The 14,929-nt window shown below is 40.6% G+C and overlaps 1 protein-coding gene and 1 non-coding gene across 2 annotated transcripts in view; both read left to right on the top strand.

Moving 5' to 3' along the window:
* ccdc57 (coiled-coil domain containing 57) overlaps positions 1-14,929 on the top strand; it is a 74,861-nt gene that overhangs the window by 22,595 nt on the left and 37,337 nt on the right. The window contains exons 4-7 of the mRNA XM_028476943.1: positions 1,699-1,807; positions 11,895-12,031; positions 12,104-12,175; positions 13,864-14,064. Of these exons, the coding sequence (XP_028332744.1) occupies positions 1,699-1,807; positions 11,895-12,031; positions 12,104-12,175; positions 13,864-14,064 (519 nt within the window). The remainder of the gene's footprint in view (positions 1-1,698; positions 1,808-11,894; positions 12,032-12,103; positions 12,176-13,863; positions 14,065-14,929) is intronic.
* On the top strand, positions 3,069-3,158 carry LOC114482061 (U6atac minor spliceosomal RNA). Its single transcript, XR_003676310.1, has one exon. It is a non-coding gene; the product is annotated as a U6atac minor spliceosomal RNA (small nuclear RNA).

Here is a 14,929-nt window from a genome sequence, read left to right as displayed (position 1 = left end):
AATTCACCAAACACTACACAAGACCAATGTTGCAGACTATTTCTCAACACGCCCAAAATGTTGACATGGAGATTCATAATACTGAAACAAAATGTGACAAAAAAAAATTATTCGTCTAGCTGGATCTGGCCAGAGAATTTCATCTACATCGCGGGCAATGTCGTCATTAGCAAGACACCTTGGAAAGAAATGTCTTGAATGACAAATCCACCCTTGCATTGCTGCTACCTCCATCTGGTCACAGGCTTCCTCCATGGATTGGATGAGGGGTACCTCAGCCTGGAAACGGAGGTCATCCTTCCACCGCCATGCCGAGAAAAACTCTTCTATAGGGTTGAGGAATGGAGAGTATGGTGGAAGATATAAGACAAAATTGTGTAGTTCAGTGTAGATCTAGTACACATATTACAGTACAGTATAAGATTATGAGACAGTATGCATGATCACACTGCTAAAGTGAATACATACCTCTGCATAATCATGCCGCAGTCATTTCACCCTTTCGGAATTGCGCTCGAAAGGCACTCGATAAATTAGCTTCATTTGAATATGGTTCTTTTTTAGGATGCGTGCCAGTGTTGATGTCAAGACCTGATGGACATTGTTGAATACTGCGTGGCTATTGACAATGTTAGCTTGGAGCTGATTGAGTGTTATTGCATAGTTGGCCAAAACCATGTTTACTATCTCCCTCTCTGTGAACATGGGAGGCCTTCCCCCTCGTCGTTCCCGACCCTCAATCCTATGTAGAAAAAAAAAAGAACAGTGTATGATACAAGTAATTTCACAGGAAACGGTAACAGAAGTGCTGATAGTGCATAGATTACAGTACTGTAAGCAGTTACTGAAACCGTGCAGATGTTTTTGATATGATGATATTTTTAACAATATCTATTTTCCAGTCAAAATGTTCTTATCACACTTGCCACTGAATATCGGCTTAGATTTGGCTGTACTCGTAGTCCAACCCCCCTTAGCGTCAGGCCGTGGTTGACAACGTGGTCAACCAGTGTTGCGCGGATCTCATTTGTCAGATTCGGTCCTCTTTGAGAACCTTCTTGTCTTCCTCTTCCTCTACCTCCAGAATGGCCTCCTTCTCTTCCTCTGTCTCCTCGTCCTCCTCGTCTTACTCTTTCTCTGACTTTTTTCATTGTGCTTGAAGACCGATGAACTCACCTGCTGCTTTTTATAGGGCTTACACACCTGATTGGTGTGTCTACAATTAAGCAAACGAGTGTTTGCACACCTGATGACTGTGTTGAACCAATTGGTTGGACGATGTGGTAATTTGACAGTCAGTGCTTTGGTATTGTAAGGAAGTGACTTCATGATAGATTTTTGTGTGTAATGTATGTTGTGTGTTTAGTGTTTTGCAAATCACTGTGTGTAGAGTTTTGCAACAAGTGTGAGGTTGACAATGTGCTTATAGTTGTGCAAATATGATGTTTTGCTTCTTGAGTGCAAGGTTTTGCTAATAATGTACTACTTTTAATTTTAGTGTGGAAGCAATCCAAAAAAACTGTAATAGATTTGCATGGCTACAAAAAAATAACTTGAATTTGATAACACGATCACGTTGGTCAACACATGTTAATTGCTAATTTCTTGCAACACATATAGCATGCATATTAAGGTGGCATGTTAGCAAATAAATACATCTCGTGCGTGTGCGTGTGTGTGTGTGCGTGTGTGTGTAAGTAATGTACAGGAAGAAACCCAAAAGTATATGGACAAATGCTACCAAATGAAGTTGGAGCTGCAGCACAAAATACAAGATGTGGCTGGAGAATTAGCTTGTCAAAAAGAGGTAAGCACACACGCACACCCCATGTGTTTAATTAATCTGGTCAGATTCCTAAATGCTACAGTGCTAATATAACATATGAACTTGTTCACTAAAAATGTTCATCGTAGTTTTTTTGTCTTCAAAAAAGGAGGATAAATGTTGAATTAGACAAAATGAAACCTTACTGATTGAATCCATTGTGTTTCTAAATCCTAGGGGCAGGTTTGTGTGAAAGAGCAGGACATGACTTTGAATAAACTAATCACCATCAACAGTTAGGGGTGTCCCGATCCGAAATCGGTCCGATATTAGCCTGAAAATGTATATCGGATTCAAATTCCAGGATTTTCCAATTTTTTCTTCAATTGTAGAATACTGTAGATATTATGTTGAAGGTTCAAAAATACGTAACCATTTGGTTAATAATAAATGGGTCAGTTTTTCTCAAACCTACTGTTGCTGACTATTGTTCTCTGTTGGAGTGACATCACTTGATCAAGCCTTTTCTAACATTCCACACTACAAAATAAGTCATTATTATTTTTTATTAAAGAAAAGAGAGAGAAAACAAAGTACGATTTGAATAAACTAATCACCAATAACAGTATCAGTTAGACTTTAGTGTAGATCTCTTTAGTTTTTGTTCCACACTTTATAAGCATGTGTTATTCCTTGATAATGAGCCATTCTTTAGTGGATTTGTTCGTATCCTTAGGGTTCTTATCCCTTAGGCATGAAAGGTCCAAAGCACAGTTGGTGTGTCGTTTGTCTGCTGCTATGTACCGGTAGTTCTTTTAGGACACCAAACATTTGTTTAATCTTTGCTCTCTGTTCATCATTGCCATTTACATTTGTCTGTACTGAAGGACACACTGACGACCTCTGTCATTATTCTGGAGACTAAACCATCTTGGGATGTAATGCAGGGATTCATTTCACACAGGGGGGGCTTTATCATCTATCTCTGCAGGATAGCCTCCCTAGTTCTGGCAGGTGTTAGTTTCACTCTGGTTCACCTCAAAACATGGTGTTTCTTTTTAAAAAATGTTTTTGATGCAGTAAGCATTTGATTTGAAGCTGAATGTCTGGAATCCCAAAGAGAGAAAAATGTTATTTTTGATAGTGTTACATTTGTCGCATACAGATAGTAGACCGTTCCTACTGGGGTGCCTTATGTTTTGTTGAAAATAAGGTTAGGTTTGAAACAAGCACATATTTATTCTTCCTAATGCCCTATCAAATAAATCCTTCTTGATTGGAATTGCTTAAAGTCTCAGTTTACAGGTTAATAAAAATGAGAGAAGGCTAGCACCTCTCGTGACAAGGATATAGATGGCTGTGCCCCTATTTTGTGGCACTCTCACTATGTTTTCAGGCAACTTGTGTTCTAGGGGCTAAAGAAGCAGACTAGTAAGCTGTGGTTCAGGTTCTAATCACACAGTGACCACCATCACTGGATCTTGACAAATAAGGTCCTTAGCCCTAAATACTGCTGAGTGCTCCTCAGGGATAGGTAACATGCAGAGAACTAATTTCCTGACAATGCAGTATCCTCTCATTCTAATAAAGTAGGTAAAACATCCCATACTTCTACATCTAAAAGAAAATTAACACTAGCATGACCAGAGTGGTGTCATTTGACACCTATACCTTTAATGTCCAAGCTGGTGTCATTTGGCGGGTGTGAACAACTCAGCTTGTGACCATTGTTATGTTACTGAGGCCACTACTCCCCCCTCAGCTAGGGTGGGGGGGGTGGCTAGGTAGGTTCCAGGACACAAAGACCTTTTGTAATCTCCTTTGTGTTTCCCATACAGCAGCTACATAGAGGTTGCAACTTATATTTCAACTTTTGCAACAGAAAGTAGTAGGTAGTAATAGTGAGACGGCAACAGTTTGTTTGCATTCTTGGTGAAATTTATTTAATAGAGATTTTGTGAACAATTCTGGCACTGCCACACCTCCTTTATGCATTTGCCACATGCAAACTTGTCACAATACATACAACGCTTGGTGGCACGGTTTTTCCTGCAGCAACACTTCACCTGGCACAATGCCCTTTTCCCCACATCAGGTGTGGGTGGTTGTTGCTGAAGGTTTTGCTCATTCACCTCCTTGGCTGCCATATGAGACTGGGCAAGCTCATTTGCAAGCTCCAGCAAGAAGTCCACCCTTCTCTCCTTGACCCCAGTGCATGCCTGATAAAGCACATGTGCGTTCAGCGCTGCAATGTCAATCATGTTGTAAAACACAGCGACTGGCCAACGCCGTGTTCCTGAACGCACAGTGTACTTTCGAACCATCTGGTCCATGACATCCACACCGCATTTCATGCTGTTGTAGTCGGTGACTGTGTTTGGCTTTTTTTTCCGAGTAGCCTCAGTCTCCACCACGCTGTGCACGCTACTGAGGAGGCAGACAGTCTTCTTTCGTTTGGGCACATAAACAGTCAGTGTGGCACCAGAGGTTGAAAACACTTGTGTGCTGAATTCCTCACGGGCCAAATTCTTTTTAGCTGAATCTGGAAGCTACCGGCGAATCTTATTGACTGTGCCAAGGAGGGTGGTCTTCCGGCTGTGCAGTCGACGTGCTAGTGACAATGAAGTGAAAAAATTGTCGGTTGTAACAGTTCTTCCTTTGTCCATAAACGGTTCCATAAGCTTCATCACCACATTTTCAGACAATCTCTCCCCAGGTGGACGACTGGGGTCTTTGCCAAGATATGGGATGATTTTGCACACATACTTGGATTTAAGGTCACATGCCACACAGAACTTGATACCAAACTTGTCCGGCTTCGTTGCAATGTATTGCAAGAAACAGCAGCGAGTCTTAGTTGGAAAAAGTTGCTCATCTATGGTGATGTGCCTGCCTGGGTTGTACGAAGTGATGCAGTTGGCAACAAAAGACCCCCAAACGTCAGAGATTGCAGCAAACCGGTCAGTCGCAACTCGTTCACCGCGTGTGTCCTTGTCGTCGAAGAGTAGATGCTGCATGATGTCCTTGAAACGGTTTCGAGCCATAATCCTGTTGATCAGGGGCGGTCCCAGTTTTGCTGACCATGCGTCATGCAGCGATGGAAGGCGGACAATCCCCCACAGAAGCAGGATGGCAATGAACGCCATTAGTTCAGGTATGGCCATGAACCAGTTCTCATGTTGTGTCTGGAGTGCATGCTGGACAGTCCACTCCTGAATGGTCCGAAGCATTTCCAGAGTTATGAAGCAGAAGAAACTCTGTAAGCGACTCGTCACCTTTCTTCTGGCCAAAGCAGTTGGCTCTCCATCTGTGACGTGACCTTCAATTGGGCTGTGATGGAGAGGCCTTCCGACCTGTTCTTCATGCCACACTGTGCCGTCTTTTGCCCTCTCTGTCAGCCACTCGTGTGTCTCCAGGCGACCTCTCTTTTCTGAAGGTGGCGAATCCTCCTCATGTATAGGGTGATCATATTTTTGAGATGTGATTAATGAAACATTAAAAACACAACTGCCATAATCAGCAAACAAAAAAAAGGATGTTTAGAAAATCTTACCGGAAGAAATTTCAGAGTCAGAACTCAGCTGAAGGGATATTTCTTCTCCATCGGAGTCACAGGGGTTGGCGTCATTTAGGATCATCTCCAAAGCCTGCTGAGAGCTGTAAACTTTTGACATCCTTGCTTCTCAGTCGCCAGAGTCAGTGAAATATCTGCCCTGAGTTGGCTATTTTTTCACCTTGAGGTGATAAGCCTTTTCAAACTTTCACTATGGTTCAGTACTTCCGCATTGGGTCAAAGGTCAAGAGGGATAATGTCAGCATAACTGACGGTGTAAACAGAGATTGAGATTGTTTTTCCCTGTTGAAGCATTGATTCTTTGTGCATCTTGTGCACTTTCTTCAAATTTGTAAAATAATAGCTTAATAAAATAATCATGGACCAGGTTAGTGAATGGTGGACCTCGTGAATTTACCTTTTTAAAGTGAGAACTCAAACAGTCCTTTTCACACTCGGAAATCTTGCTTTACCATAAATAGCAACAATACATTTGATTTATAAGCACAAAAACAATAAAGGTAAATAGTGAAAATACAGGAGTAGGAAACAGGAGCTTGGTTGCTTTATTACTGTTTTTCTTTTTCTAATTTTATTTATTGTGGTTTATTAATTGATCACAACACACATGGCTCATATTAATTTGGCCATTCTTATCCAATAATTCCATATAATGTTATTTGGATTAACAAACATCTACCTGGGAGAAACTGGTTTCTCAACACTGGCCATCATTTACACCAACCCCCAAAGTTTGTCACTGCCCAGCTGCACATTCCTATCGAATGGCTTTATTTACATAAGAGAGGTGGCCCCACTGAGTTGCAATTGAGTGTCATTTGGCGGCCTCTGGGCAGGGCAACAGGAGTAAGAAAACCTTGGGCATGCTAGTGTTAAAGCTTGAGAGATTTAGGAGCTAAAATTCAGAATTCCTTCAACCTTGATTTTACTTTGATTGAGAAGAGTCATCTGTTTCTATTGCACATAAAATGCTCCTTTCATGTCTTTTGTGCATTCTTATACATCTTGTATTAAAAATCCTGACCTTGATATAGATAAGGCGGATGCTTACATCCCCACTCTTACTATAATACTGTAGTCAAATATGTGAGGCTGCTGGCACCAAAGTGCACAATCAAAGGGTTTTTCTGTTGTTCCAAGCCTTTGCTCTTTGCTCAGATCAGTGTGGGGCCAAGCAGTCTGCTTCCTGAAATAACCAGTAGATTTACCTGACTTTCATGGGGGAATACTAGACCTTAAAAAACCTGGCTACTCTCTCTCACTGGGAACTATGAAGTTCCTTCACTATAAAGTCGTTATTGCTAGAAGATTCTGCTTTGTCTCTGGTATAGTTTTGATATGTGTCTGGCTTCAGAAAAAAACCCCATGAAACTGGACATTGACTTTTAGATCCTCCTCATAAACATTGTACCTTTTCGACATTTGAGTCAAATAAATGGCACCACTGCTTGTTTTCACTTGCTTATAATTTGCGTTAATGATTAAACTTTTGCCTTACTTTTGGTACTCTATTATCTCTGCTTCAAGTTGCTTCATCTTTGTACATATTACATTTTTTACTTTTATTGAAGGAGGTCAGGACTGACTGGTTTTATAGCATTAAATGCATAAGTGAAGTCTACAAAGACTTCACCTGCTCTCCAGGTGTGTGAGCAACTTTGCAGGGGTTAAGCTTCAGCTGGGGTCCCAGTGAGGGGCTCCTCAGATGCTGATACGGTGAGTCTGATGGTAAGGGGGGTGTGAGGGTTTTCCAAGTAGGCATAGATCTGGTTGAGGGCGTCGGGCAGAGTGGGGTCTCTCTGTGCACCTGTGGTGTTGTAGTCTGTGATGCATCTGTTGCCCTGCCTCATACATCTCAGGTCAATGCAGAAGAAGTGCTCCTAGATCTTTTGGGCATGTGCGACATTGGCCTTCTACACCCCTGCAGTCATCTCTCTCCCGCTCGCCCTGAGTCTGTATTTCCCCAAAGCCAAAAAAAACAAAAAAACAACGGTATTATAGATGAATCTTTCTATCCTTACATTAGCTTTTGTAAGAGGCTTCAAACCCAGCTGCAGCACACTTATCATAAGATATTTAGCATAACTGCTCACAGCCAGAAGGTACACTGAAGAAAAATGTACTAATACTCCATCCAAAAATAGGAGGATAAATGATGCCCTCAAAGACTAAATGCAATCTAACTAATTTAATTCAGTGATTTGTTAATTAGTATGGGCAAGTTTGTGTGAAAGTGCAGGACTAGTCTGTAATAATCTCCATTTGTTAAATTAGACATTTTGCTTTGTGGATCTTCCATTATTGGTAATTTCTTAATTCAAAAACAATAATTCTAATGTCACATTAATATTAAAACTAAAAAATATTTGAAACAAATGAAACAAAGACAAAACAGAAAGGCTGGAATATTCTGCAGATTTCAAATCAGTCAAACAAAAAAAAAAACATTACAATTCAGATCTCTTTAGTTTTTGTTCCACACTTTATAAACATGTGCTGTTCCTTGATAATGAGCCATTCTTTAGTGGATTTGTTCGTATCCTTAGACTTCTTATCCTCTTGGCAGGAAAGGTCCAAAGCACATATCTGGCACCAACCCTCGTAGTTAGTGTGTGGTTTGTCTGCTGCTATGTAGTTATTTTAGGACACCAAACATTTGTTTCATCTTTGCTCTCTGTTCATCAGTCCCTTTTACATTTGTTTGTTTTGAAAGACACATCGAGGGCCTGTGTCATTATTCTGGAGAGTAAAATGATCTACTCCCTACATGGGTAGGGACATTCACATTGACTTCAACATTGGGTGTTTTCCTAGATCCTTGTGTATAACGTACTGCACAGGTAAGAGTTCGGACTTTGGCCACAGGCAAATAAGCGGGTTTACTTTTGTTGCCTTGTTGGCACACAGTTTCTAGTTACACCTCTGCAGCAGTGTTCTCAGTCTGCTCTCTAGTGACTGCTGGCAGCTCTCTTGTTCCAACCACTCCCTGGCATATAAAACCGGTGTGATTGATCCCATGCACTATACAGTACTTGTGAACAATTACACACAGACTCCCTGCACACACTGAACATCTGCACACACCACATACCCCTACTAGTAGGGATTTGTATTGATTTAGTGATTCCGATGCTTTATCAATTCCTGCTTATCGATCCGGTTTTTTAACGATTCTCTTAACGATTCCCCAATAGGGTGAAAAACAAGTAGTACATGAGTACCTAAAAGAATACAACCTGGTTTATTAAAATAAATATCAGGTTTATTAATATAAATCTTAATTATTCACCACTGACAATAAACAATACTCAATTGAGTCCTCATTAAACAAACAATACTCAAATGAGTAAAATAAGTCCACAAGTCACGTGGCTATTGGCTTAGGACAGGGGTCTGCAACCTAAAAAATACCTTTTTAATGAAGACAACATAGTGTATAAAATTCTATATATTTACAATTATATTGAATAATGTTATGTAAAGAATATTTTTTTAGATAATGTATTTGAAGGGCTACAAAAAAAACTTGAATTTGATAACACACAATAATGTCAACACATGATAGTTTCTTGCCACATATCAAGCAGGCATATTTAGCATGTTGGCAGTTAAAGTGGCCGTACCAGCCTGACATTGCCAGGTGCCACAGTGGAGGACAGTTGCTCCAGTGGTAAGTGTCATTGTGTCCTTGGGCAGGACACTTCACCCACATTGCCTAGAAGAATGTTTTTCCTCTAAAGAAAGTTTCCTATCGTCTCTAGCGCTGTCATCCTTCCGGTAGTGTTATCCCGCTTCTCGCTAGAGAACGTAGCAACAGCGGCCACGTGATATCAATTCACTAATGTACGTGAACTTACATATAGCATTTAGTATAGCGCGATTATGTCCAAAGGCAGTGGAGAAAGCTGCCTTTTTATGGAATGGTTGTCATCTTGGGGAACTGACTGCGCATGCGCAAACACATAAAACAGGGAACAGAGGCAGAGCAATGTCCTGTCCACTGGACTGCATCTGAGGCACCTTTGTGCTTACGGTTGCAATATGTATTTTTTGGTGTTATTTGGTCAAAAATCCATGGTCATATTTGAGCATATTGTAATTCAAAATGTTCTGAGTGGACAGTGACAGCCCTGTAAATGAGCTTTAGAAATACAGGAGCGTGACGCTGGACTTTAGCTAATCAGGGATCTTTCTACCAACAGGGCGATCCCATGAGCTGTTTTAAGCATTACTATTAGCTGCTCAAGCTGCCCGTCAAAAGTCAATGCGTGTTCCCGATCTGAGAGTAGGGACAGTTCTATGGCTCGTTTTGTTTTTTTGTAATCAGCCGTTGAATAGAGCAAGTTTACACAAATCTTCAGTTTCAGAGCAAAAAGCTGAGAAAACAGGCTTTTTCTAAAAAAAAACCCTGTCAGTGACTTTAAAGCATTTTTTTCTGAACATTGTTTCCTTATGTAAAACAAAAACAAAAAAGACACTGAGACCGGGCTTTTGATGGCAAAATTATTATTTATCTATCTGGGTCAGAGTTGAATGGATTTGTTACTGTATTTTGGCGTTCCTCCAACTTTCTCTCCCGTCAGTCTGTACACACGCAACTTCCTCTTCCTCCCGGACATACAGAGTGTCACTGCGTTCTGCGTTTTTTTAAATTGTTTTATCTCACCATCGCCACACTATCCATGAGTTCCACACATGCTCTGGTCGAGTGTGCGCTGCTGGGAACGACAACTCTCGTACGTAGCGCCATTTTCTGTCTCGTAAACGCCTTTCCTCTCTCCCTCTGAGCTCTGCTGAGCATGGATGATCTCTCATTCAAAGGTGCTGCTACCTCCTACATGTCACCTATTATTTTGCTATCTGGCTCACAGGCTGGGGTTTTTTTGTATCCCCCCCTCCTCCTGACACGCAGCGATGACCCGTTTGGCCCGGTTAGTTGATGGTTTTATTTCGCCATCGCAACATTGTCAATAATCCACTCAGGTCCACACATGTTCTGTGTTAGTATGTGGAGTTGTGAGCTGCTGGATACGTCACAATATCACTGTAGCGCCATAATCTCACTCGTTCCTGCTTCTTCCTCCTTTTCTTGGTAGCATCAGTGGCTAATCTCTCATCTAAAGGTGCACTGCTGCCATCTTCAGGGCACAGTTGGTCACTACACCCCACAGTTTAGATATTGATGAGGGACCTCCGCCAGGGTGTTTTCCAGTAATCTTTGTGAAAAAAGCCAAATGACAAGTTTTCTCGTCAATGGCACTGAGCGTTTGGATTTAAAATGACGAGTTATCTTGTCAATGGCGCTGGGTGAGTTAAAGCCTAAAATACTTTGTGAATTACTTGTATCCTTAATCTTAAAATTTGAGGAATTCTAACATTTTTCTAAGAGTGACATCACTAAAAGCTACTTTTATCCTTAGGATGCTTTGTGAATACAGGCACAGTTTTTTTGCTGACCTGCCAGTCGGGGGAAATTAAAAAAATGCCATGATTATGGGCGGAGCTCCTGGCGCAATTAAGACACACCCAGTTTATACTATATAATCTCCAATGAACAATCTATGGTATGTTAACTAGCTATTCACTACTCACAATACCTATTCACAATTCTCTCAATCCAACCTACTCAGCACAGATTGGAGAATCGACAGTTGCTTGGTTTTATAGGAGGCGGGGCCAACAATGACGTGAGAAGCCAACAAAATGTCACCATATTGCACATAAAATGCTCCTTTCATGTCTTTTGTGCAGTCTTATAAATCGTGTATTAAATTTGATATAGAAAGGCGAATGCTTACATCCTGACTCTTACTACAATACCTTAATCAAAGATATAAGGCTGCTGACAACAAAGTGCACAATCAAAGGCTTTTTCTGTTGTTCCAAGCCTTTGCTCTTTGCTCAGATCAGTGTGGGGCCAAGCAGTCTGCTTCCTGAAATAACCAGTAGATGAATTTGACTTTCATCGGGGAACAGTAGACTTCTAAAATAAACCCTGGCAAAGATCCACTCAGATAATGGCTACTCTCTCTCACTGGGAACTATGAAGTTCCTTTACTATAAAGGCAATATTGCTAGAAGATTCTGCTTTGTCTCTGATATAATTTTGATATTTATAGCTCCAGAAAACAAACTATAGAATTATGTTTTGTCATATATTTTGACTCTTCATTCATTTGTCAGATTGTCCCATAATCTTTTCGGGACTGTTGAGTTTAAAATGTTGCACTGATGTAAGTCATTAATTCATGAATCTTTAATTTTGTATACTTTATTGATTTCACAATGGAGAAATTCACTAACTATCCCTGGGGAACAGTTGGCAGCCATTTTGTGGTGCCTGGGGAGCCGTTCGGGGTTAAGGGACTTGCTCAACATCCCACAGTGATGGCCTAGGTGAGGCTTGAACCAGGAACCCTCTGATTACTAGGCCTGCCTCCTTAACCACTAGGCGATGTTTGTGACTAAACTAATCAGAGCCCGCTGGAAACTGCTGTTATAGTTGAATGTTTTTATCCTTTTTTGTGTATATATAATATCTGTGTTCTTTTACAGATGAAGCTTCTGTCCAAAGAAAGTGATATTTACTGCATGACTCTCAAGGCAACAAAGAGGTTTTGTCAGAGGCTTCAAACCCAGCTGCAGCACACTTATGATAAGATACTGAACATTACTACAATCACAGACAGCAGGTACTACTATCGCATGTCTGATTTAGTCAACGTTGTGTGCATATTAAAATTTAACTGAATATTTTACTACAGGATAAAGAAGCTTGAAGAGAAATTGGAATTCATGGAGATGAAATTGAAGGAAAAAGAAGATCAAGTAAAGAAGTAAGGCATCATGTAACCATGAAGGATAAAGAAAGGAGGAGGCATATAAATATTTTGTTACACAGAACCACACACACAGTATTGTAGGGTGACTGACTCTTTGAGGAAGATCCAAATGTAGAAGGATGAGGTATGAAAAGTGATCCAAAAGATATTAAACCGATATCAATATTGGAGCAAGACACTCTTAATTCAAAGTAAATTCCAAGTTGATGAAATCCAGAGGTGAGAAGAACAGAGGAAGGTAGATTAGCAACATAATTAACAGAAGACAAAATCAAAACATGAATAGTAGTGAAACAGAAACCAGAACAAAACCCAAACAGAAAAAAAAACCTTGGAACTTACAGCCTCCAATTTGTGGGCCCTAAACCTAGACAAATGTCCAGACTGGAACATAAGAACTGAACTGAAATAAATCCAGAAAACACCAGACTGTAACAACTATAACCAAGATGAAAACAGGCAAGCAAGCAAGTGTGAGCCAGCTGTATATTGCAGTTAAATTGTGTTCTTCCTGCATTGATGGTCAAAATAGGTGTGGTTTACGATTCTGATGACTTGCCTTTAAATTAAGGTTTTTAGTGGGAAGGTATATCATATATAGTAATAATAATATTTTTTGTTCTTATTATTATCTTTTTTTTTATTTAATTGACAATTGACACAGAAGTAGACCATGACAAGACAAGTAAAAATATTACTATGACCACACCAAAAAACACACAAAAAGTCAAAAATCTTAAATTTAAAATTAAAAATTAAAAAGGCACAGCGAAAGTGGCGCAGATGATTTTTTATTATCCTGTGGAACAGTTTTTGGTCTGGTGGCGGGATTAGGACAAAGATACACTTTACTGTGAAAAGTAAAAAGAATAAAAATATGATATATATTTTTGTTGTAAATCCTTCCTAAAGCTGCACACAGCAACCTTAGAACATGTGTGTCACACATAAAGTAGCTCAAATGTACGGTGGCTGGGAAGTGTCAGGTGAATGCATTTACAGAAAAACACGAATGCAAAAAGGTCACAACACAAATGCAAAATGGCCACAACGGAAGTGTTTCCGCAACGGAAGTGTTTGCGACGGACCGGTATTATGATATGATAGCCTAATATGAAAAATATAAGAGTATCCTAATCAACTTTCACTTACTTTCATACGTGTTTCGATGTCGTCTTCTTGTTCTTTTCTGTTCTGGCGGGTTAAAAACATCCACCAGAAACGTGTCCGTCGGAAACACTTTTGTTGCGGAAACACTTCCGTTGTGGCCATTTTGCATTCGTGTTGTGGCCATTTTGCCACAACGGAAGTGTTTCTGCAACGGAAGTGTTTCCGACGGACACGTTTCTGGTGGATGTTTTTAACCCGCCAGAACAGAAAAAAACAAGAAGACGACATCGAAACACGTATGAAAGTAAGTGAAAGTTGATTAGGATACTCTTATATTTTTCATATTAGGCTATCATATCATAATACCGGTCCGTCGCAAACACTTCCGTGGTGGAAACACTTCCATTGTGGCCATCTTGCATTCGTGTTGTGACCATTTTGCATTTGTGTTGTGACCTTTTTGCATTCACCTGACACCTCCCAGCCACCGTACAAATGATTTCTATTCAAGACGACTCCAAATTAAGTTTTATTGCACAAATGGGTTCAACTTTTCCTATATTTGTCCCAAGGTTTGAGGATATGGTACCTGCTCTGCAATCGATGAATGCTGACATGAAATCTCAATGTCAGGCTCAGGCTGAGAACCTGCACAAGACTGAAGAACAGATTGTTAGCCTAAAGGACAATCTGGAAGTTTTTGCAGCACAGGCTCAAAATGTGCAGGAGGCATATCAACAGGCAGTTCAGCAGAGAAATGTAGAAATACAAAGGTGAGGCAAAAAGTGAATAAGATAAACCTGAATAAGGGAATTAATATTGTTCCCTTTGAATACCGTAATTGAGTAAAATAAATGCTCCTCTTTTGCTCCTCCACTTGCTCATGATTTGCTTGATTGTTGATGCCCTTAAGAATTTGAACAGTTTCCTCAGGTTTGCATTGCTGATTTGAGACTTGCTTTAGTTTTTCCTCCTAGATGTGCTCCAATAGTTCTTTGATTGTTAGTTTTGTTTCCTTTGTTCCTTCAGTGGTGGTCTAGTGGTTAAAGCTGCAGTATGTATAATCGTGAGAGCATAGAAACAACCACGCTGCCCCCTCCCCTCCCTGTTTTGAAACCTATTGTCCCTTACCAATATCCTTGTGAACGCTCCAGCTGTGGAGCTCTTAGCAACTTTATCCTTAATAGAGACTAGTGACAAATGTAGGGACTTTATCTTGCGTTGTTTGAGTGTTTTCATGTGTTTTAGAGACTCTGACAAGTATCACTCTCTAGTTACTGCCCTGAACAGTGGTTGCTGCCGTGAGCTCCTCCCCGCCACAAGCTCACAGAGGTGGCTGTGATCTCAGCTGCTGCTCAGAGCAGAGTGACAACCATCACATATGCTTCTCTTAGGTTTACATGTGATGATCCCGACTGTTGTCGCTCTCCCTCGGAAACCATTACGTGGGACAGACCCTGCTCAGTCACGGAGGGATGCGAGGACTCATAGCGGACCGTATTGGAGTCCGTTCCACCTGAGTATGTTTGTGCCTTTAGACTGTCGCTTCTCCACGTTGGTCATCCTTATTCCTCTTGCTTTGCTGTGTAATTGTTGTGTTTAAGACGAGAGACTTCTCCTGCTCTAAGTACTTTAATA

The sequence above is a fragment of the Gouania willdenowi genome, chromosome 19 (assembly GCF_900634775.1).
Source record: "Gouania willdenowi chromosome 19, fGouWil2.1, whole genome shotgun sequence".
In the NCBI taxonomy this organism is placed as follows: Eukaryota; Metazoa; Chordata; class Actinopteri; order Blenniiformes; family Gobiesocidae; genus Gouania; species Gouania willdenowi.
Note: the sequence above shows the minus strand (reverse complement) of the source record. Positions and strands in the feature narration are given on the sequence as shown.